Raw genomic sequence first — 25,835 nt, forward strand, 5'->3', positions numbered from 1 at the left:
CTTTTACTTTCTGTTCATTACTGTTCATCGCTCTCATAGTTCAGTTTGTCAGTTTAATTCTGTGCATCTTTGTGGGTATCCACAATAATTACAGCATTTAGCTCTGTACCTCAAGGTGCAGATAACTAGAACAGTTTAAATGCATATGTTCTGGCCAGTGTTTGACTCCCACCTCTACACCCACACACATACCCACATAAACATATACTCTAGCTGGCATCACATATATCATCTTACTGGCTATTTTCCATTACCTTGGACGTTATATCTAGCAATGACATTGTTATTGATGCTACAGTGAATAACTAATATGTGTAATAAAATATATACACTACAATGAATCAAACTGGCATCCCCACTTGCCAAACTCCCTCTCCTTGTTCTAATCAGATAATGGCTTTTTCTTCTCTCTATGTATTATTACAACTGGAGGAAGTAGCCTCAGAGAAAATGTATTTGTAAAAATGGAGGGAAAGAAAAATAAAGGTTTAGGCCATCGAGATTAGAAATGAAGTTTCCAAAAGATGTGGGTCAAACAGCATGTTAATTCATCATTTCTATACACACTCCACCTGGCCAGACATTTGGGAACACGTGGAACCCCATTTCACTGGGGGTAGGGTGGGCTGAAACATCATTATAAAATAGATTTCCCATGTTTTATCTTGTGCGGAAAGGCATCTGTTTTCTCTCCTCCCCCTCCCCTCTGTGATACTGTTCCCATGTATGGTATGTGCCTGGGTGTGATGATATGCATGAATGTCTATGTACCTATGGGTAGAGACCCAACGTTGAAACAGAATGCCTTTCCGTGACTGCACTCTACCTGTATTTTGGAGACACAGCCCCTCCCTGAGCCTAACGTTGATGGATTCCGGCTAGGCTGGCCGGCCAGTGAGCACGGTAGATCTGCCTGTCTGCACTCCCAAGCCTGTCGCCATTCCCACAAAGTTTCAGGCGACAAACGCATACTGCCATAGCTGACAATCTGAACCCAGGTCCTCATGCTTGCCCAGGTCACTCTTCACTGAACCATCTCCTCAGCTCTTGATTTCTATTTTAAAATGTTTCCTTTTCTGTCTTTTGAAAACAACATAAAATAGGCGGAGGGATCTAGGGAATAAAAATCTTTCTGGACATATACCAAGTGTCAGAGTGAAAATAAGTAGCCAAGAAGAAAAGAACAAATTCAATCGATAATTGAAAAGCAGTTGTAATCAGAATATTACAGGAAGAGTAAAATTTACATTTAGAAAGTAAGTATAAAATCTGGACACATGCTATTAATATTTCCAAGTAAGTATAAAATCTGGACACATGCTATTAATATTTCCATTTATTGCAAAAAAATCCAGAGTGCATCAATTATGAGATATCGTAGCAATTTACTTACGGTTCTGTGCCGTTTCCTTACTGGTAAAATGAGCAAACAACCGTGGCTAATTTTCACAGGATTCTTATGAAGTTAAATGGAATAAAACAGTGCCTAGCACACAGCAGATGCCTGTCAAACACTAGCTCTCACAGCGCAGATTCAGAAACTGAGGCCTGACCTTCCATTTCCTATGAAATAATTTAACTAGAGAGTGGCAGAGGTAACAAATGGAACTTGGATCCTCTGATGTTTTTGTCCATGGAGTTTTCTCTATTAAGATCAGTGTATTTGCATTCTGAAGAAACTAATTTCTTCAGAAACACTGAGCAGGAAACCCCCTGAGAAAAGGGTCTAGATTGAAACGAAGGGAAGCACCGCATAAGTGTCTGTGCACATAAACACACAGGCGAGCACACATACATCCCCGAAGAATAATGAGTGTGGGACAACACAGACAAAAAAGCTAACTGAAACTTTTTAAATGATATAATTTATTAGAGCATAATTACAACTCTTATTAAGTGATTAATCAAAAGATTTGAAGAAAAGGTCATGCTGAATGCTAATTATAAATCCTTAAAAGAATTCCAAAGATATTAACAACCATAGTCATTACAAATTAATTAATCTTTAGGAAGGCAATTTAAAATTCAAAACGCATATATGCTTTCACTAAAAAAAAAAAAAAAAAAAAAAAAAAAAAAGATTAGAAATTTACCAGGAAATTTAGAACTATATAAAAATAATGTTGGGTATATGCCTTTTAATTGTTTTTATATTTTATGTATGTTGGTGTTTTGCTTGCATGTATGTCTGTGGGAAGGTGTTTGATGCTCTGGAACTGGAGTTATAGACAGTAGCTGCCATGTCGGTGCTGGGAATTGAACTCGGGTCTGCTGGAAGAGCAGCCAGTGCTCTTAACCACTGAGCCATCTCTCCAGCCCCAGGTTATATTATTAACAATACCAAATTTGGAGGAAAATGCAAACATTCTTTAATGAGGAGATTATGATCATGAATATATATATATATACACATATATATACACACACACACATTTACATATACATATATGTATAATTGGGTGATACAAAATAGTCTCTACAAATGAAGACTATCAAAGCATAAAAAAAAAATCTGTGCCAAAACATATACAGGTCTTCAAATATATCAGCACAAAAACCTTAACAATGATGGGATGGTTTGAAACTGAAATGTACCTCAACCATGTGGTTATTAACGTAAGGGCTCGATCCCAGGCCAGTGGTTCTGTAGGTGACTGAATCATGAAGGTACTGATGTCATCAGTCAAATAATCCATTGAATTCATAGCTAAGTGGTGTGTTGGAGTAGAAATGGTCACTGAGTATCTGGCTTTGATTATTACTCTAGCAGGACAGGTGTAACTATGTCTGTCTCTCATCTCTTTCTGCCTTTCCCTCTCTCTTTCACTCCCTCTTTCCTTCCCTTCCCTCTCTCCCTCCTTCCTTGACACAGTCCACTCAAACTGAACAAATATTAAATTTAAAACTGAAAGAAAAAATTACAAGCAAAAAAAGAAAATCATGTTTTGTTTTTTAAAAAGATGAAGGGAATAATCTATACCACAGTGTAACTTAAAACAAATGCACGGGAGTAATCTATACCACAGTGTAACTGAGAACAAAAGCACTGGTGGAGGGTTTGAAATTTTCACTGAGCAGCTCAAAAGTCTTACCTGGCACTTGGCACTGCAGTATTTGGCAATTCGGCATTGAGAACACCGCATCAGCTTTTCCTTCCTGTTAAAGACAATTCCGTGTTAGAAAATAAGTGAGAAACATATCTGACTGAAAAAAATAAACCACAAGTCAACACGTTAATGCTAACAGTTCTGCCCACTCCTCACAAAAGATCCTTTAAGACTCAGATTTCTTAGGAGCTAGATGATGCTTGCTGCTCAAGCATGAGGACCTGAGTTTGGAATCTCAGCACTCATATGAAAGCTGGGTGTGGTGGTGTGCACATAGATCCCCAGTGCTGGCAAAAGCATAAGCAGGTGGATCCCAGTGCACACTGGGCACAGTCAGCCTAGCCAAAACAGTGAGATCCAGTTCGAGACACTGTCTCAAACATGGTGGAGAGCAACAAAGGAAGACATACAAAGGTAACCTCTGGCTTCTACACACCATCACAGGTAAAAGTGCATGCTGAATACACACACACACACACACACACACACACACACACACGGCAAGGAGGTGATTTGCAAATGGCTGAACATCCTCTTTCCCCTCCACCTGAAGCAGCTGCATAAGGAGTGTTCTTTGGTTAGGTTGTGGTATATACCATTAAATTACAGCTATTTGCTCTCAGTTTGATGACAAACATCTCTACTGTAAAGCAGAGCCTCAAGAGATCCAGCTAAGAAATAACTTAGAAACTCATTAAATTCTACTTTAGACAGGCAGGATTAGGACTAAAAGATATCAAAGTTGTGTTTTTGCCAAGTCATCTGAGCAAAAACAAATCAGGCATTTATGAGGCTGAATTCTAAAATTATAACATTAAGTCTGGCAGCATTAACGGTGACCAACAGAGAAGACAGTGGATTGGTGGACGGAGTCAAATCAGGCCAAAGCACTACCTGTCAGAGTACAACAAAGTCCATGGGAAAACAGAATTGTGACTATTTGCTACTGTGCCGGGCAGGTGTCATGTTCTGTTCCTCTAATTCATGCCAACAGAGAAAGTCTTTCCTACAAGACAAGCAGAGTTACTGTGTCCACTTTAGAAATCCTTAGTACATTTTCAAGAGCTCAAAAGTAGATGCTACCCAGGTGTGGTGGCACGTGCCTGAGATTCCAGCAGAGGCAGTGGCAGGGAATCCGAAACGTTCAGTTCTACCCATAAAGATTCAGGGACCGGATGCTGGGAGGAAAGCCTGCTAGCTCAGAGAGGCAGAGAAAGCACCCAGCCAGCCCACCTTCCTACTCAGCCAGCATCCCAGAAGGAAAAAGTCCCTTCTCCTTCTCCACATGGTCTTAAAAACCCTTCAAGCCAAATGTCCTTCCTTTCTATTCTCTGTATGTCTCTCGATCTATCCTCTGCACATCCTCTCCTCTCTATGATTTTTTCCTATGCTCACTCCTAGTCAACTGGTTGCTTGTGTATTTCACGAGGAATATTTTAAATTCCATCTAACATTAAACTAAATTTGAATAACAGGACAAAAACGTTTAACAGAGCTGCCATTTAACTTACGTGTGTTGATCTTGACTTTCCTGTGTGTAAAGCTGCATTTCTGAACTACAGCAATAAAACCCTCTGCTTCCGAGAACTCTCTGAGAGGGCAATCTATATGCTCTGCATTGTTTCATTTTCTGTAAATTTTGTAGGTAAATATGTGCATGAAAATAAATATATTTTAAAAAAAGACACTCAAGGTGGGATGAGATGGACACATCAGGCAAACTATGAGAAAGTTGGTGTAATCACGGCAATGTCAGGAAAAGCTTAAAGGAATCAAAGAAATAAAGGAGGTCAAAGGGTAATGATAAAAGACCTCACTTCACCAGCTGTTACATATCCAGCAATAAATCTATTGCATCTCAAAATATACACAGTACGAATAACAGATCTTTAAGAAAAAAATGACAAATATACAATTAAGTTAATATATGCAAAAACAGCATCTGGAATACGGGCATTCAACTACCACGCAAGAGGTGGCTATTACCAATAAAATATAGACTGTCAAGCTAGGCGTGGTGGCACGCCTTTAATCCCAGTGGTGAATCTCTGAGTTCAAGGCCTACCAAGTGAAATCCAAGACACCCAGGGCTGTTACACAGAGAAACCCTGCCTCAAAAATACCAATAAATTAATTAATTAATTAAAAATAAAATACCAATGGTCTTGTGGAAATACACTGATCAAGCAAACAAAAAGAAAGTAACTCAACGATTTGTTCACATCCGCTATACGGCTCTGTCGTCACACGTCTTTTTCAAGCACCCACCAGCCTCTCTTCAAAAGTACCTGTGAGAGTAAGTAATGGCAGTCAACAGTAGGAACCGCCAATGGCTCTGGGGCCTGACTTCAGTGAATAGCATTACAGGAGGAAATAAGAGTAAAAAGCTGGCCTTCCAACAGACCATAAGCAAAAGTAACCCCAGTCGGCCAAAAGGTAACCATGTAGAGCGTGGGCAGTCGTCGGGATAAGCAGGCCCCTGGCCGCCTGCGCCCCTGACCCCTGCTCAGGCTGGGCCTCTTGGACTTTCTTTTCTTTGTCTGTCTCATTCAGAGGTTATTTCTGCCACCTGGAAAGAAAGCTCCCCAACCACACAAAGCGTTTGTGCTCACCTCTAAGAAATAGTGATTGTGACTGAGATACCTCAGAAGGCCGGTGATGAACAGTGGCCAGCTCAGCACCTGCTCACTTCCGCAGCCCCCAGCATCTTAGCACAGCACTGTGGCTCACTGAACAGGATGACCTAGAGTAATGGAATAATCTAACTGCTGTTTGCTTCTCACGATGAAGCTTATTTAGATGATCACAATCTTTACAAACAGGTCAGTAGAAATCCTCAGTGTTAACGGAATATAAGACAAGAGCTGTAAACGCTTGTGTGGACCAGCTACTGATCACCACACAGTGCGCTACTTTCCTCTTGGGGTGAGCTTAGTGGGGGGGGATGGGAGGGGGTGTAAGGACCCCTGCCGAGAAACTCTTGAGCAGCAGCAGAAAAAAGAAGAGTCAGAATCAAGGCCTGCAGGCCTTTTAGAAAGCATCCTCCTCTCTCTCTTTTCTTTAGAGCACATTTCCAAATGAAAAACAAACCTGCCCTTCTTGAAAGCAGCAATGAGAAATGCATACATCAAATCAAAACCAGAAATAACTAGCAATCTTCCAGAGAAGGGAAGATTGTTTTAGGCAAGTCCTGGTGCTAAAAGGAGAGACGCTGAGTGGGCATGAATAAAGGGCCGATTTTATCGAAACCGTGAAGTTTTTCCTGGACTTGGCGGAACCCAAGCGAGAGTAGCAGAAGTGTGAGGCTCCAGGCGACCCTGACAGAGACTCCAAACAGTACCCTGCGGAGTGTGAGAGAATCACAGCACCGCATAGGGGAATCGGCTCTCGGTTGCTGCCTTCTCTGATTCTGTCTCTTCCGCAACCAACAAATACGACTCAGGCTGGAAAATGACAAAGGTTAGGCACAGGGGAAAGTACGGTCATCTCAGATGGTAGTCACTTTCCAGAACTCGTGCCCATAACTGCCTGGAACTCCAGCTCCAAGGGACTGTACACCTTCTTCTGGCCTCCACCGGCACCAAAACACATGTGGCATACAAACACACACACACAAAGAAAGAAAGAAAGATAAAAAAGTTTTTGTTGTTGTTGTTGCTATTGTTTCTTTAAATCAAGGTATCTCCCAGATTCCCTCCATCTGTGGCTTAACATTTTAAGTGTCTTATACAGAACAAACTTCTTCTATACGACAATAGACTGATTACATAGGGACCTTTTAAAGTGATCTTCCTGCTTATCTGGAAATCCCCGGGTGTGTCTGACCCGTCATGGAAGACCATGGCTCACCACTGAGCCTCTGGGCCCCGGCACTGGCCATGACCACACAAGGAAGCAGCAGCCTTCCTTCTGAGGTTCACCCACACCTGAGCAACCCAGTCTGGAACACTCACAAAGAGCTCCCAGTGGAGCACGGCTCCTTGCAGTACTCCCTGCCTCCGCTTTAAGACCAACACCCACTGGCCTTCAGCAAACTGAATAAATCTCAAAACCCAAGATTCGGTATGTGGTTGACTGGCACAGCTGACCTTGGGAAAGAAATCTGAGCTGAGAAACAAGAGAATTAGGTAAAACTTCTATTACTTAAAATTGCCAGAAGAAAAGTACTAATTTGACTTATCACCACACATTTTAAAACCAATTGGAAGGATGATTCTCTGTGCTGAATTCCCAGGAACACACTGCTCAAGCAATTGAGATATAAAACAGGCTTTGGGGAAAATGCACACAAGGGATTCTCAACGCTATGATGAGCAGCTCTCAAAAAAAAAAAAAAAAAAAAGTCCCATGGAGAAAAACATGCCTTTTTTTAACATGGAGAAAGCCAAACAGAACTAGGTACACAATGTCCACATAGATTAATTTTATATAAAGAAACCATAGAAATAATATATTTTTACAAAATTTCCATGCTTCTATCTTTGAAATCTAAGCATTAGGATTCATTAAAAATGCTAATGCCATGTGGCCATGTGCTTGCCTGTTTCATCATGGAAATACTACACTATGAAAAAAAATTATCTCAATTAAAATCATGCCATTCTTCCAGAGAAGTGAAATTACTGTAACTCCAACTAAATGAAAGATGCTAGAAAATGCTAAACATAAGATCTCCCTTTAGCTTGAATATTCAAAACAATTTAGAGATGGGATCTTTCATTTTTTGTTGCCAAATAGTAATTATACTGGTTTTGGCCCAAAGGCCTTTTTCAAAATTAAAGAGATTCACTCTACCATCCATAACTAACAAATGATTTTTAATACAAAGCAACAGATGTGGTCAAAATAATATGACTCCATGAGAAAAGGAAAATAGAGCTGATTTAGGCTTGTTTTCTTGTGTTCCCTATCACTTTATTTCACAATTCTAGAATATAAAGCAAAAAATAAGGAACCATAATGACTAATAGTTCAGGGAAATTGAATCTCCTATTCACTGGCACCAAACCCTCCTGGAAGGAAAACAAGCAATTTAAATCTTACTAACTCCTAAACAAAGCCACAGCAAATATCTGGGTCATGTTAGTCAGGGAGGCGCTATGGGAGGGGGGGGTCCCTCCCCGCTGTCCTCAGATCCCTAAATTAAAGCCATTGTCTCTATGGCGAACGTGTTAACTGAGGTATACAAACCTCAGGGGTTCATGACAGACCACAGTGAAGCCATGTAAAAGGCTGTGCACACGGCTGTGGAGAGAGCAGTGTGTGGCTGCCCCTGGCCATCAGAGCCAAGATTGTGAATACACAACATCTGCAGAAAGAGAGCTTCAGTGAGAAGAAAATGTTGAGAAATGATGGGGCTGCACAGGACCCTTGTTCTAGCGGATGGCTTGTTAGACATGAGGGGATGGATGTTGGGACAGATTCAGGAAAGGGAAGCCAGGTCCTTCAGCAGTCTGAGTTCACATTCTGAAGTCCAAACCTACCCACCCACTACTGACAGTGAAGGTTTGGAAACTCTCCTAGCTCAACTTCCTTCCAGGTAAAGCGGGAATGCGAGACTACGATGCAGACAGACTATGAGAGATTATCTAAAACAGTGAAGACAGAACCAGGGAAAAAAAGCGAATCAGCTGTGTATTTTCAAAGTACCTTCTGTAATTTCATCTAACTCTGTGCCACAGAAGATAAATCCATCTAAGCAGAAAGAGTTGCTACATCAGAAAGGAAGGGGGGAAAGGTTTTCCATGCCTCTCCCACGGTTACTGAAACTGGAAAATCTATGTGTGTCTAGTGATGTCCACTCAGTCAACCAAGCAGAGATTTACAAGTATTACTTTCCAATTCTCATGGACCAACAGCAGGGGACCCTAGCTTTCAATGCTCTAAATGCTGCCTTGCAGCCTGTGCCTCACTCACTGCCCAGCGGACCCCTCCCCACTCCTCCCAGCACCCCCCACCCCCCACCACTGCCACACACACCCTCCACTCCCAAACCTCCCTCCACGCCCCACCCCCGTCACCTTCACTTCAACCCTGCTGGCTGACGTAAGAAGCTGATCAAAATCTAACTTGTAGGCAGTAAAAATGTTTTATGCATATTTCCTTTATGGAAGTTAAAGGCAGGGGAGACTATTAAATCTCCAATGATATTAAGAGGCAATTAAGACTTGTACCTTGCATTTGCCTTGTGCAAGGCATCTGTAACAAGCTGAGGAGCAAATTAACATTTTCTCGAGAGCACAGATTTAAACTTTCCCCATTACATGAACAATCATCTGCTACAAGGTTTTACAAGTTGTAGGTCACTTTGATAGCTAGCAATGGATACTGGTGACACTCTGTACTCAAGTATGTTAAGACTTTTCCTTTCTGGCAAGACAAGCAAAGAAATACACACACACAAAACCTGGAGCCAAAATGCCAAAACAAAGATTTTTTTTTCAGTGATCCCTTTTCAGTCAACTCTAAAAATACAACTTAGATATCCTTATACAACTCATATATCCTGATTCTCCCTAAATCTTAAAATCTAAAATGATAAAAACACTTCTGGCTCTGCCCAAAGACTCAGATGAAACACTATGGAAGTTTATAAGCATTGCTAATAATTGACACCACACGGCCTAAACACTAGAAGTGCCACAGCAGAAATTCCAATGCCCTCTAAATAACACACCAACAATGTTTCAAATTCTAAAACACCAATACTTACAAAATAAATACTTAAAGTACTCTTACTTTTTTCCTCTTCACAGGTGAGAACCGGGGACCAGACACAACCTAGGCCAAGGCTCTAAGATGAGGCTAAGCCCCTCACCCATTAGTGTTCTTCCCAAACACGACAGTTTGTCTTACCATCTCATCCCTTTGGTTTCTGTCTTTCAAAACTAAGGTCAAACCAGTCACAAAAACACACACTTTTAAACCGGAGAGAATCTCCACAACAAGCTGAGGAGCAAATGAAGAGTCTACAAAGCAAGTTCTGGGTCAGCCAGGACTACACAGTGAGACCTTGTCTCAAAATAAAAATAAAAAATAAAAAATAAATACTATGAAGAGACTAAAACCTAATTGTTAACATATAAATATTTAGTTATATATTTATAAACACAATTATATTATTAAAAGATGCATTCCATCTGATCCTTGAGTAAATACTGCCTCATAAATATATACTATATGGTTCAGATACAAATGCACATACACACACACACATTCTTTTAGTGTTAATTTAAATCACAACTTCTTTTACCTTCCACAGTGACTGAGTTGGTTCTGTATCTACACAGTGGTCACCAGGCTGATTACAACCCCTCTTACCATTATAAACTAATCTATAGTGAACCTTGCCCTGCACACATAATACGGTGGTTTCCAAAACATCATGGTCTCCATCCAGAATTAAGACTAACAAAAGGAACTCACGGATGCTTTACTTATGTTAATTATATCTGTTGATAGTTCAATGATTAAAATTAATAAGTTTTTAAAATATTTCTTAATCTATTTTAAATAATAACACCCCTTAAAGTTAACATACCTGTTTTCATGAAAAACACAACTGTTTTTCCCAAAGACAAATAAGTTGGTGGAGAGGGTAAGTGGCATTTTTAATTCTGGCCTCTTCCCTTTCTGGCTTAACAGGGGCAAATGCATACTCATTCACTCTCCTACATTTAATCTGCTCCAGTAGAGCTTCTGGAAAATTCCACTGCATACTCGAGAAAAATGAGAGTGGAAAAGACAAAAACATCAAACTATTACCATAAAAATCATTTCCAGGCGATCCCTGGAAGGACCTCAGAGTCCTGTCCCCCTGCCCCTAGCTCCCTGACCCCTGTGTATTGCTGGAAGTAAAATCACCGAGTTGTAAGAACACACACACACACACACACACACACACACACGCATGCACGCATACACGCACACGAACAATTTTGTACATTAACAAAGGGCTCTTCAAAGTGGTTGCAGGTATTTAGGCTCCCGTGGCAGCATGAAGACTTGTCCTGAATCCCTATCTTCCCAGTGGGCTCGCTGCCGGGCAGAGGGTGTAAGACTCTGCTTATTGTGGAGCTGGGTCCCTCTAGTGACTAGTGGGATCAGAACATTGTCACATGCCATCGTGACTTCCTCCACGTGAGCTATGTGTTCACACCGCTGGTACACTTTCTCTGAATTTTCTCATGGAGTATCATCTTTGCTGTGTATATATGCATTACAAATTAATTTCTCCAAGACGATAACACTTTTCCTCGATAGAAACCTACAAGTAAATAGATAAATCGTTGACACTACAGCCACATTAACCGGGGATTGGACTGTGATCTGGCAGCGGGCGATTTGACCTCAGTGAACTAAAATAAGAGTAAGCAACAGAACCGGTTGGCCACACTTTATCAGATAATCTAGAACATGAAATGCTCTGAAGTCACAGTCTGTGTAAGTATCAAGCACCTGGGGAGGCTGACACCCCTATAAAAAAGACTGTTTTTTTAACTTTTATATACATTTATCTCAAAGAAAAGACTCCATGCATTTGTCACTTCATGCATTGCTGGGGAAAATACTTGACGAAAGCAACGTAATGAAGGAAGGTTTATTTTGGTTCACGTCCCAGAGGTATGATCCAGAGAGGCAGGAAGCCACAGTGGTGAGCAGAAAGCAGAGGACCACACTGTCCATGCCCAGCAAGCAGAGATGACTGCGTACTCAGCTCCCTTCCTCCTTTTTATTCCATCCTGGCGTCCGGCCAACAGAACGGTGTCACTCACAATCAGGGTATGTCTCCACACCCCAATTAAACTAATCTAGACATTCCCTTGCGGACACGCCCACTGGTTTGTATCCTCGGTGTTCCTCAATCCTGTCAGACTGACAAATCAATACCAATCACTCGCAAAGACAACAGAGAAGCAAAATTTTTTCTTTTATTATTTTCTACCTAGATGATACTGAAGAGGCTAAAAAAAAATTTTAACACATCAACTTTCTCTTCTTCCTACATATTAGGCTGCTAAAAAACATCTTTCAATACAGAGAAATAATCAAGTTTTTTCAGGTAACCTCACCCATTTCGCCACAAAGCAATCTCCCAGTTTATTGTTCATTTATAATAGTCTCAGGAGATGGAAATTTGCAACTGATCAGCCTTGACGAAACTAAGAGAATCCCAATAGCAGTAAATTAAAATATCTATTTTCCCCAAGAGAAAATTAGAGACACAATTTTTAAAATGTCATTATTTGAATGCTTTCTCGAAATCATGTGATGTTTTAAATGGCAAACTTTAATTGGCTCTTAAAGATATTCTTTTGAATGTCACATCCTTCCCATTGTTGTCTCGCTTCCTTGTGCTCGCCCACTCAGATCACCGTGGAACTTGTAGTTATACCCTGGGCAGCAGAAGGTGCCGGGACTCCAACTCGGGTCATCAGATGAGCACGGCAGACACGTCTACCTGCTCAGCCACCTCTCTGGCCCTTCTACTGAATTTCATTTGCTATTTTCTCAATAACTTGTTACTTTTTCTACAAACTTTAAACTGATTTTTTTTTTTGCAGCCACATTTTTTTCCCTCAATGGAGCAATTCTGAAATCAAAATGACAAGTAAAAATAGAAGATGCTTTTAAAATGTGTTTTACAGTGAATTTTTGAAAGTGCATCTGTCTCTCCCAAAAGACAGCTGCCATAAAGTCTGGCGTCCCTGAATATTTAAACTTACAGTGTAAACTAAAGTAAGTCACAATGAACTGTTCTCTGACTAGGTGGTTCGTCTTCCGGATTTCACTCTTTGTCAAAGCCCCTGCATTCCCTTCTTTTTATTTTCTCCATACCTGGTATCCAGCCAAGCAATTGGTACTGACCTAGAAATAGTGAGTGAATGGATAAATGATTTGGACAGTTTAGCCCAATGAAAATCTAAATCCAGAGCATATGGCTTGCTACAGAAAAATGACCTCCATCCTCACACCCCTCATCCCCAGTCAGTGAGAAAACGGCTGCCATGGAGGAACAACCCCAACCCCTCCTATCAGCTAAATATAACAGGACCATCAAACGAATCTCTAGGTCCTCAAAGGAAAATTAAAAAAAAAAAAAAAAAAAAAAAGGCATGAGGTGAACGGTTCCATGAGCTCAGGTCAGGTCAGTCCTAGAAGGGCCACACACGCTGCACAGCTCTTGAGGCACAACTTCCACACCTCCCCGTCATCACACTCGTCTCTCACCCACACACAGCCCACTTCACGAGAGTCCCAGCGACAGCAAAGAATCTCCTAAAGTCAAGTCTGTTCCTTCTCTGGCAAGAGTCAGTTCCTCTGCCCTCCCTCTCCTCTTCTGCAGTCCCTCTCCCATGCCCTCCCGCTCTGGCTGAGTTAGCACGAGCCGGTGGTTCTCAACCTTCCTAATGCTGCGATCCTTTCATACAGTTCCTCATGTTGTGGTGACCTCCAAGCGTAAAATTACTTCATTTCTACTTCCTGACTGTAATCTTGCTATAGTTATGGATCATAATATAAGCATCTGATACGAAGGGTACCTGATGTGACCCCCAAGGCAGTCGAGACCCACAGGTTGAGAACCACTGCTCTAAGTGAATTCTTACACCAATGGAAATCATCTTCATCAGCTTAAACTGCAGCAAAATGAAGAAAGCCCCTGTTGTCACATACAGACTTGAAATCCACACTGTGACTCAGGAGACATTTCCATTTGTTAGCCCAGCCCAGAGACCTCAAGTGCTTTCCCATTCAAGCCAAAAAATACTTCTGGAGTCTACTAAAAGTGAAAGGGCATCCCCAGGGAACAGGAAGTGGGAGAGGGTAGAAATTAAGGGATTATGTAGAGCTGGATGATGGTAGCTCACACCTTTAATCCCAGTGCTGGGGAAGCAGAGGCAGGCAGATGTCTGAGTTCAAGGCCAACCTGGTCAGAGCTACACAGAGAAACCCTGTCTTGAAAAACAGGAGGGGAAAAAAAATGAAGAAGAGGAGGAAGAAGCCTGTAAGTCTACACTTCCATATCTTCCCAGAAACATAAAACCAGCCTGTCGCAGAACCAGCTCCACGAACACTTTTAGTTCTCGGCACAAGCGTTCTAGAAACTACTTGTGTTTATATGAAGTGAAGTTATTAATATTTATCTTCAGCAGTAACTATGTATAAGAAGGCCCAAAACAAACACAAATCCAGGAATGGTGCTTCCGGAAGCTGCAGCGTGTACAGCTATAAACAGTTGATTCCGTACTCATGAATGGGTTTCTTCACTGTGGAGGACCCAAATAGAATAAGGAATGGAGATGTGTGAAAACTCTGTTTGCTTTTAATTCTGGCTCCTTCTGCTGTATCGTATTTTGCACTGACGAACATAATGTTTTAATCCACGTGTGGGAAAGCACGAGGTTATTAAGGATCTCAAAGTAAAGGGAGCCAGGCCAGGGTTCGGGGTGGATATGGAGATTACTTTTCCTGCTTGTACCAAATGCCTCTGAGTAAGCTCCTTGAGAATCAGCATTAGTTTGCCATCACCCACCACCTACAACTTCAGAAGGGTATGCCAGTCACCTTCCTTCAAAATGAAGGCATTACTTACCATGTGTCTATGCCTGGAATCCCACAACCTGGCAGAGACAGGTTTCCTGACTCTACTTCTCTTGAGAGTCCTTAGTCAGCTCCCACCTCTTGTTGGAGATGGTGGTTTTCTGTTGACAATGAAGATGATTCTCCAGACGGACATGACCGCTGACAACACTGTCATAGGGTGGCAGCCTGGCTGGGCGGCGCCTCTCTGGGTCACTTCGTTCATCCAGGGCTGCTTCAGAATACTGGGCCTCGTGGCTAAGCTCAGTCTTCTCTATGAGGCAAAAGTGAGGATGGAGCTGCCTGGATGACCTCCAGAGATACCAGGAGGAGCCAAGAGCTTCTAGTCTCCGCTACCATAGGGAGAGCCCCTGCCAGCACCCAACAAGGCCCTCGTCCTGTCCACCGCACTGAGGCCACCGCACACCTACTTCTCATTCAGCGTGTCCACAGCCCTGTGTAACGCTCCACCTCTTCTCTCAGCCCAGCTTTGTGCGCCTGCATAAAAGAACACTTTATATCTAATTGCCTTCCTGGTCCTGCTGGGGGCAGACATTTATTTTGTTAATTCCTATTTCAGCTTCTATCAGTTAGATGATGCGTAACAGGTGCTCAGTAAGGCCTTGAAACAAACGAGCAGTTGAACATATGGAGCAAAGACAGGATTGGTACAATCAGGGGCTGAAGATTTAGTTTAGTTTTCAAGTTCTCACTGAAGACATTGGGAGCAGCAGGAACCATTAACCTTGGAAAGGAACTGCTACAATAACACAGCCCAGAGAAAGGGGTCCTTACTACACAAGCCAATACTCTGAGCGTCTCAGGGACACTAGTCCACTTAATCCTTACAGCAACTCCGCCAGGAAAGCAGGAGTTTTATTACCATCTTAAAGATACCTAAGCAACAACAAAATGTTCACTGCGAGAAAATATATTTAGCATGTATCCTCTAGAAGAATATATACAAAAGGCCAACAGACACGTGGAAGACATTCAGCATCATTAACCATTCAGAAAACATCAATCAAAGAACCTCAAAAATGCACTCTTTCAAACACGGGAGGAGAGACATTAACAATAAGGACAACGAGTCGTGTTCACATGGCGGGGATCAGGAGCACTGGAAGGTTCGCATACGGCTGCGGAGGCTAGAAAACAGAAACCATCTGGCAGCCCCTCAAATGTTAAACATGGAGCCCTCCTGTGATCCAGCAGATTGGGGATGACAGCTAGCGGAACAGGTTTCAAGGGACAAGTGGGCTCTAAAATTGGTATCAGCAGCACAGCCCGGCACATTATACAAAGCAAATGACTGGAACGTAAGGGACATGGACTAAATTTTATCGAAATGATTTTTTAATTAAGTTTTAAAAATAAATCACTTGCCGGCTCTAGAATAGTCACTGTAAAGCAGAGCCAGAACTGAGCCTAGCCTGACCCTGCACTCCAAATTACTCAGAGAAACATGTTGAGTGGCTTTTCTTCCAGGAGATCTGCATCCAAAGAGCTGCGCCGAAGCAATGCATTTCAATGAGCATCTTTATTTATATAATATTTAAAAGATTAGATGCATGAGAAGAAAAAACATGATGGTTTAGAGAACTCTTTTTTAAAAAAAAAAAAAATGAAAAGTAACATCAGCTGCACCAGAGCAGACCCTCTGAGTCAATTCTGGTTTAACTATGCTTGGACTATCTCAAGGGCTAAAATGCTCCAACCCACATCTCATTGTGACAAGTCATTATTACTCTGTGTTCTTCAGGGACAGGACTGTGCTAGCAGACTTAAGAATGCATGCTTCTCACTGTTCATAGCATTCACCTAAAATCTTAGAAAATAAGAAACTGACTCACACAACACAGGTGTGTGACACGTGCAATTAGTAAATATGGCCAATAACTTCTGAGTCTAAGCAAGCATTGGTTTCCGTAAAGAACAGAGTCACTGCAACAGCCCTCCATGCACCCGCTTCTCCATCATAAGAATTTTAACACAAATCTGACCATTTAGGCAGGACCCTGACACCAGAGTGCCAATCCAAAGGCCTCATAGCATGAACACAGCAGAGCCCTGGAGAGCTAACATTTTGGATTTCACTGGAATCCAGGCTTTTCACAGAGGTGAGAATATCGCAAAGGTGGGACCCAAGCAAGGTTCTGGAGTCTTGTTTCTATAAGGGACTTGAATAACGCTCACAGTCACGATGAACTCATGAATTTGTTATGCTGTCCATTGCGAGGCGGGCCATTTGGTCACTTGTCAAAGAGATCCATCTTGGCCAGTCAGGCTTAAAGCCAAGAGAGGGGTTCTAACTCCCTCCATTTCAAAATGCACGACAACATTCCTACCACTACCCCACACAACCTGTCAACAAAGAGCAGCACAGATCTGAGAACACAGCTCTTTAGAGTAAGGCAGGCTGCAAGTGTATTAACACCTAAGTCCAAGAGAACAGACCAAGTTCAAGTACAGAGAAACATCATCTTGCTCTGTCCCCTAAATGTTTCTGCACGGCAATATCAGAGGCCTCAGAGCCAACATCACTCACGCAGTTCTATGGGGAAATATTTTATTTTTCTATTTCCCTTCAACCTGAGACAAATTGACGCTTTTCAAAGAGTCATTTGAATTGCCCTAAGGGGCTCTCTAAAAGTAAATAGGACCTAATCAGTGGCTGTCAGCTGCCCTTGAAAAGTTGCCCATCTTCACTAATAGATTACAAGCATCACAACTGCAGGGGGATGGGCACTGAGGGAACAAGGAAGACTCTCATGGTCACTCCTGTGCTCTACCATCACCTGAAGAATAAGAGCGTCCAGATACTCCTGTCAGGTGCTCACACACATAGATGACCACTTGTAAAAACCCGTTCTGGGGAGACGGCTCGGTCAGTTAAATGCCTGCTGAGTAAGTATCAGGACCTGAGGACAGAAGCCACATAAAAAAAGTGCTCGCCTATAACCGCAGAGGCAGAGGGGAAGAAACAGATCCCGGAGTTCCCTGCCCACCAGGCCGGACGAGCCAAGTAACGAAGTTCAGCTTCAGTAAGGTAGAAAGTGACAGAGCAAAGATACCTGACACCAATCTCAGGCCTCCACACAGAAGGAGATGTGTCCATGCGCACATGGCATATCACACACACACACACACACACACACACACACACACACACACGAACCTGGTTTAAGCCAGCAGGGTGAGTGTGACTGGCAGTCTTCCTACCTTCATTGTCAACGTGACTGAATGTAGATGGCCTGGTAAACACTTCTGGGAATACCTGTAAAGATGTCTCCAGACAGGTTTAGGTGAAGAGGGGGGCCCACCCCAAGTGGAAGCAGTACCACGTGGTGGCCTGAGGTCCCAGTGTGAAAAGGATGAAGGGGTGTTGGGCACCAGCATCTGTATCTTCTGTGTCCTGATGGTGGATACAGTATGACTACTGCCTGACATTTCTGACACCATGTCTTTCCGACCAAGATGGCCTCTACCCTCAAACCCTGAGCCAAAATAAACCATAAAAACGGAATCAGCATGAGAAGGGTGCATGTCTACCGTAAGGATTTTTTCATGCTACTAGGCTACAAATTGAGTCGAATCACGAATTTACAAAGACATGTCACCAGAGAGACTTTATTACAGAATTTATGCATAAGGTTCTCACTGTCCCTAGAGTCAGACAGTGACATCAGCTTCACAGTTACTTGTATAAACAAACAAAAAACTCAAGCATACAAATCAGCAATCCTGATTGATAAATTAGCAGATTGCCATTAAGAATTCATTATGCTTATATTGCACCTAAATACTCAAAACTCTAACCTCAAATAGTCATGAAGACTTCGGCTTTCCTCACGTTTACCGTAAGCTTGGGCCTTTCTCTCTGTTTTCCTGAGACTCCTTTGCAAAACAAACGAAAAGAAAAGATCAAATGCTACATATTTCAGATACATAATCCTAAAAACTCTTTAATTGTAAGATGACTAATCTTAAAAGTCATTAGTGTAATCATTCATTCATTTACTCCTCTAACAATTGTTTACCAAGTCAGATACCATGACAGATAGCTAGAAATAAATGCAGAACAAACAGGAGCAGAGCCTGCCTTCCCACAAAGCTTGGTCTAGAGAGAAAATAATTTTATATGTGTATTAGGGGACTTTTACAGATAATCATGGCAAGTACACCCATACCACTGGCACTGAAAGAAACATTTTTGAACTTTTTTCTTTTTTTTAAGATAACTTGAGGAATTAGAAGTATGGCTCAGGACAGCCCACCTGATTTGATTGCCCAACATCATCAATAAATAAATAATGTGATGGATTCAAACAACATCATGGTTGACATTAGTCATTAACTGTTATTTTATGTCTTCTCACACTTTATATGTCCAAAAGAATAATCCTTGCCTCTTCCAGACTAAAATAGCTAAGACTGAAAAGTTGGGATATTTTGAAAAACAAATAAGGCACCATGGTGAATGATATAAACTGTGCAATAAAAGATCCAGAGTGGATTAACATTATTTCATTGCCCTAAACAAGATTTTAAAGAGCTTTGAAGTATACAGTGTCCAGGCATGTACCCTTTCGCGAACAATGAGGGGGAAAGCCTTTATGTGGAAGTAAATTTTTTCTGGTACTTCCTAACTTTTTCAGACACTCAAAGCTCATAAGTCTTGAAGCTTATGACTCAAAGGAAGCCGGTCATAGTTAATGAATACAATTTTAACTTTAAAGACGTGTTCAGGGCGGCACACCGCCACAGAGTCGGATGCACACTTCCATAGACAAAGGTGGCCATTTTCAAAGGACAGTTTTCAGAAAGCTGAGCGCTAAACTGTAGCAAGTCATTCAAATGGAGAACACTAACAGTATGAAACTCCAAAAATTAGGATACAGTAGTTACCCAGAGACTGAAACGCTGCAGCAATGATGCTTATCAATAATGGTCATTCTACCCTGGCACTTTGAGATTATTCACAGTGCATTTCATCCTAGAATGAGAAGAATCCCACCAAACAAAACATACTGCCTTTATTCTTTCTTTTTCCAACAAAATGGTGAAAGATAAACTTGAGGTATTCTTATTTTCATTGTAAGAACATTACCTCAATATGCTTGGTAATAACAACTCAGGCTTTTGCTTTCGCATCAAAATACAGGTATTTATCCACCCTAATGAACAAATCCAAGATTAAACTTGTTTGTTATCTACTTTCCTAATTTATTAAGCTCCATAATAAAATGTGAAGCAAAACCGCTCAAACCAGTTAAACCGAGTCTTGATCTGCTAAGATGATTAACACTGCCTTCTTAAAGAAGATCCTTCATCGGAGCACGTGGTACCTCTGTGATCTCAGGGCACACACCCTCTATCCATCACACTAAATGGAAGGGTAAGGGAGGTTAATAGAGACAGAGTGTCTGTAATAGCCTCCTGCACTCCATCCTAGACTCAATAGACTCCAGTGATCACCGAGCTGTTTGTGCTGTTCGTATGAATCAATGCTTCCCTCCACACCCGAGACAAAGATCCGGGGCCACTGTGTGAGCAGAAAGGCTTACCTTTGCAAATTCTCTTCAGGATGCTCTGATGATTCCGTTTGTGTAAGGCTTCAAAACAACTGAATTAGAAGCCAAAGTGGCACCACTAAATACTTTAATAAAACACGAGTGAGGGCAATGGCCACTTGCAAAGTGCAAGGCCAATTTCTGGTCTCCATTTCCCATGAAAAGATTTTTCTCTATTCGATCATTTAAAATAATGGAAATGAAATTTAAACACGAACTTACAATAAGGTTGTGCTAGTACCAATCAAAAATGTCAGAGACTGGAAAATAAATGAAGCTATCTCACCCTACTCTCCCCAGGTCAACATAAAAATTCCCAAGTAGAAACAAGCAGCTGGGCCAGCGGCATGTTAAGATCCCTTCCGAGAAGCCTGATGACCCGACTTCAATCTCCTGGATATACGGTAGAAGGAGAGAACCAGCTGTCCTCTGACTTACACACATGCACAGTAGTGTGTGTTCGATGCACATGCACACACTGTAAATAAATAAAAGGTGATTTTAGAATTAAAAGGTTGTATATACAATTACACATGCCTAGATACTCAAGAGGGTTCCTTGCGCCCAAGAGTTCAAGGGCAGCTGAACGACTTACAAGTACCCTGTCTCAAAATGCTCACTGACAGTACAAAGTCCTGCTAAGCCAGGCCCGCTCACCCCGCCTGTGGCGCATGAGGAGTGATCCGGCCCCCACGGGCTTCTCACTCCTGCCCTGAGTGAAGATGACCTACTACGACCCTACACACCTCAGATCCACTGCTCAAGTCCCAGCCTGGGCCGGAACGGGTCAGAGCAATCTTCAGCGGAAGACATTAATCTGAAATTTCCTTGGGTTTTTCCCCTTTATTTACTGACCTTGAACTCAGGCTGCCCTTGCACAATGCTGGCCTTTCATTCTAAGTGACAGAGCACTTTAGAAGCCTCTTTCCATTTAAGCATCCTCTCCTGGTCATGTGACGTTACCCCTGGGCGGAAACACGCTAAGGCAGTGGTTCTCAACCTGTGGGTCCAGACCCTCTAGGGATGAAGGACCCTTTCACAGTGGTCGTATACCAGAGAATCGGATATTTACATTACAATTCATAACAGTAGCAAGGTCACAGTTATGAAGTAGCAATGAAAATAATTTTATGGCTGGGGGTCACCACAACATGAGGAACTGTATTAAAGGGTCACAGTGTTAGGAAGGCTGACAACCACTGAGCTGAGGCCTCTAGTCAGGAGTCTCCATTCTACCTCCTCCCAACTGTGCGATCCTGGAAACCACTTACTCTCTCGGCATGTCCCTTTATTCACTCACTAAATACAAACAGGCTTTGTGATGGCTTCAGGAAATAGGAAAACACTGTATTTCGGGTACCTTCTCTTCAGTCTGTTTTAAATACCGTAGGTCCCTCATCTTATGACATGGGCATAGCTTATTCTTTGCTGCTTTCAAATGATAATGCACCTCAAAGTACAAATAACTCCTACATTTTACCAGGAAATAGCCCAGAGCTCACTAATATAAAGATGATCAAGGACTGAAACTACATGAGATAATATTGATAGATCTTGGGAAATGTAATGCTGAGTTGTTTTTTGCTTGTCTTGTTGTATCTTAATTCTATATAATGCAAAGCACAGGGGCATGTGCCTTGATGCAGATCTCTGCCACTTTTTGACCAGCCTGATCTACACAGTGAGTCCTGGCCAGACATGTTCCATGGTGAGATTGACTCAGAAAAAGAAACAAAAGAGTCTTGATGACCACATGAAGCAATTATGCCATTTTTCTAGACTCAAAGTGTAGAAAGAGGTGTAAGTGTAGATTTACACTGAATCACACATTTATGATAAAACTTAAAAATAGAAACAACTCAAATGTCCTGATTTGATTTAAAGCCAGCTTTCTGACAGAAATGCACTTGTGTTTGGATGCATGTTAGATAGAATCCAACAGCTTTATAAATGGGTGCACCAAACACTGCCAACCTACTGTTGTTCTAATGCTGTAATTTTAAAAATAAATAAATAAAGTCAGCCAACGTATTTCACCCTTCATTCACCTACGCTGAATTCAGTTCCTGATCACAGCTATAAAGGAATGCTTTGTTGTTAGAAATGCATACGTGTAACATGACAAACACGGCTGTTGGGTTCAGCAGCATTATCGCAGCCACAAAGGGTTAACAATTTAGTTCTCCAGTGCTGAGGTCCTATCTACTCGGAGTAGATCCCCCCACCTGGGTCTGAAACAGATGCTGCAGTCATTAAATGCTCCCTGAGCCAGTTCAGCAATATCAGAGAAGCAAGGCTGCTGACCTATGAGGTTCCCACCTGCCTGACTACAGATGTTTGCTGAGCTGAGCCGTGTGCCTCTGTGTCCGGAAAGGCAGGGACAGGTGCCATCCCTGAATATATAATACCTTCGGGCAGACTCACTTCTGTTCCAGCACAGGGGTGGGGGCGGGGGGGTGTAAGTGTAAGAGGCAGGGAATGAAGTGGTGTAACATCTGGAAGGTTCTTGAAGCCTCCTGTATCCGCGTCCCCTCACCTCATGGACCTGGGTTTCCAATACTACTGGACACACTTAGCTATTTGCACTCAGCTAAATATAATTTAGTAACATTTAAAATTAGCTTCCTCAGCCACATTCCAAGTGCTGACAAATGGCTAGTAGCTGGCTACCACACGGGACACAGCACAATTAATCTGAGGATATCCACGGCTGGCGCGGCTGACGGTGCTCTCACATGGTGTCTTCCCGGCTGTCCCCGTGTCCAGGTGTGCACAGGTGAAGAGACTAGAGTCTGCGGCTTTTAGAAAGAAGGCTTGATTCTGATACCCTGGCACTGCATTAGCTACTGAAACACTCTAGTTTTCATGATTTACCTGATAATTGCAATCCTAGAGAAATTAGCATATGCTAAATACAACTACCTTCCTCACTTCTCATAATTCCTTTCCAAATTTCATACCGTGGCAGGAGGAGGGCAGGGATTAAAAAAAAAAACAAGGCAATTGGTAAGATGATCAGGTAGGTTTAAAAACAAAAAGGCCCAGATCGCACAGGGTAGAAGCAGAAAACTGATCCCCCACAAGCGGTCCTCTGACCTCCACACCCGTGCCCTAGCTCATATGCAAATACATACATACATACATACATACATACATACATACATACATAGATGTGATCTGATTTTCTCTTTTACTTAGAATGACATTGTATTTTGTACACCTGGTAGTCTATCTGATCCCCATATCACAGGGAGGAGCACGGGGACAGGAAAATATGCTCATGCCAGCCTACTGCTCTTTCCTATGCAAACTTCACAGGAAAAAAAAAAAAAAAACACAAAAAAATAGAACCCTATGTGCCCAACACTAGCTGTCTGAGAACTGATGAAATGCGAGCGAGAGATGACATTTCTTCTCCACAGTCCAGCCATCCTCATGCCTATCCCTGAAACAAGCCTTTACTCTCTCTGCCCATCCTCTCATGCCCTGGCCATGCCACCTTGGTTCTGAGGTGGCTCCTGTCCTCAGCACATCCCCCCAGAGGTAAAGAAAGGGCCCCTGTTTGGCTGATCACATCATCCTGATTCACTCACGTCTCTTCAATACATTTTCCATCTTGAATACATTTTCCTAAAGTTGCTGATCTTCCATGAGCACATCTGAGACAGAGCACAGCTCTCCTCTCTCATCTCTGGGGTCTGTGTGGCAAGTCCTTCGTTGCTCACTGATTCTATGGGTGCAGAACTGCACTGCCTAATTACTCTCCCAAAATGAAACCTTAAGGCCCTTCATACTTGATCTGTCCTCAGTGATTTTTATCTACTTCAGCCAAAAAATAAGACAGACATTGGAAAAAGAGATTCCAGTATGTAACCATCGAATGACAACTGCTTTAAAAGCTTACACAGCATGATCCTTAACTCTTGGGGTCAGCATGCCTAAACTGAACGGGGAACGGGGAACTGCAAAGTAATGATTAATGGCTAATTGTAAGTTTTGCTATATACCACATCTTCCTAATTGCCTAATAAGGAGAGCTAATCAATTTATAGGCTGTGGAAATCGATACACACAAAAGACTCAGCTTGTTCAATGTCATGTAGACAGCCTCATCCCCACCTGTCCCAGGATTAGGACTGTAACCCCTGTCTGTCTGATTCTATTACGCTGCACTGCATCTTGACAATAATTACTATCACTGTTGCTAATTACACACCAGAAACTGTGCTAAACATCTCATTTAGTGGTCATGGTTAACCTCCTGAGTCAGATACCAAAATAGTCCCCAATTTACAAACGAGAAAGCTAAGGCCAGGGAAAGTGGGTGAGGGGCGTCCAGAGCCATAGAGGAAGTGGTGCACACCGTGTTTGTTCTGATGCCGGGACCTATCCACCGACCCAGCAGCCTGAACTCTCTGTGGGATGGAAACCCACCAGGCAAAGGTTGGGGCAGATGGCTGATTTTCATGGATGAAGATTACAGAGGAGATTCCAGGTCTAGTCCCAGCGTGGAGTGGGCAGTGAGGAGGTATGAGAATCAGAAAGGTACACTAACAGACCAAAGCAAGAATTTTTAGTTCACAAGAGATTAAATCTGGTAAGAAACATGGCCATTACCCCGAAGAGTTAAACACCGTCTTCTGTTGTACTAATACAAACGTGGGACATGAAACTGACTCAAGACTGACTCCTAGTTATTGGCAGGCGAGTAGAGAGTGCCTAGGTGACATGTGACGGTGGAACCTGGGAACACATCCGGCCCTCCGAATAGTTGGAAATCATGTCCCCCTTGGTCTCCATGGCCCTCCCACCCCAGCAGCAGGCAGATGTAAATGCAAAGAAGACAGCCCAGTCCTTGCAGGAACCACCAAGTTTGAGAGGACACACACCATCACTTAGGAATCCAGGCGGCAGTGAGAGCTGACAGAACAACAGAGGAAAGCGAATGACTCTAAATGAATGCGTCTCTGACTCACAAGGTTTCACTTGTGGTGCTCCACGCCGTGATGCCACAACAGCAGAACCCAGCATAGGCACGGTTTTTCACTTTCAGTACAATATCCAGGAAAGTGAACGACATTCTCAGCACATTAGTATAAAATGGCTTTTGCCATAGATGATTTTATCAATTCTCTTGGCCCCTACCACCTCTTCCTTACTTCATGCCCTACATGTATGCGCTTGAGTGTGTGTGTGTGTGTGTGTGTGTGTGTGTGTAACTTGTGTATTCTAGTTAACTGCTCCATCTATCACACTCTCTCCCTACTCCCCCCCCCATACCCCCATTCTCCCTCAACTTAGCATTCAGATCCTCATTCGTACTTGGTTAATATCTGCCACTAGTATTTTTATGCAGACCAATTGAAAAATAAAGTGGCATTCATCAGCATGACGCAATGAGCCAACAATGTCACAGAGGCACTGGGGAAAGTAGAAATCGCAGGCAGACGAAGATCTGGCACATGTCACAACACGGACAAGCTAAAGCTAAGTGAAGGAAGCCGGACACAAGGGGGCTGATGTTGTCTGGTCTCACTAATGACATAACTGTTAATGATACACTGAGAAGAAGCAA

At 42.4% G+C, this 25,835-nt stretch overlaps 1 protein-coding gene across 1 annotated transcript in view; it reads right to left on the reverse strand.

Annotated features, from left to right (window-relative positions):
• Smyd3 (SET and MYND domain containing 3) overlaps window positions 1–25,835 on the reverse strand; it is a 523,810-nt gene that overhangs the window by 434,491 nt on the left and 63,484 nt on the right. The window contains exon 2 of the mRNA XM_060364774.1: window positions 3,093–3,156. Coding sequence (XP_060220757.1) covers window positions 3,093–3,156 — 64 coding nt within the window. The remainder of the gene's footprint in view (window positions 1–3,092; window positions 3,157–25,835) is intronic.

The sequence above is a fragment of the Meriones unguiculatus genome, chromosome 11 (genome assembly GCF_030254825.1).
Source record: "Meriones unguiculatus strain TT.TT164.6M chromosome 11, Bangor_MerUng_6.1, whole genome shotgun sequence".
Lineage (NCBI taxonomy): Eukaryota > Metazoa > Chordata > Mammalia > Rodentia > Muridae > Meriones > Meriones unguiculatus.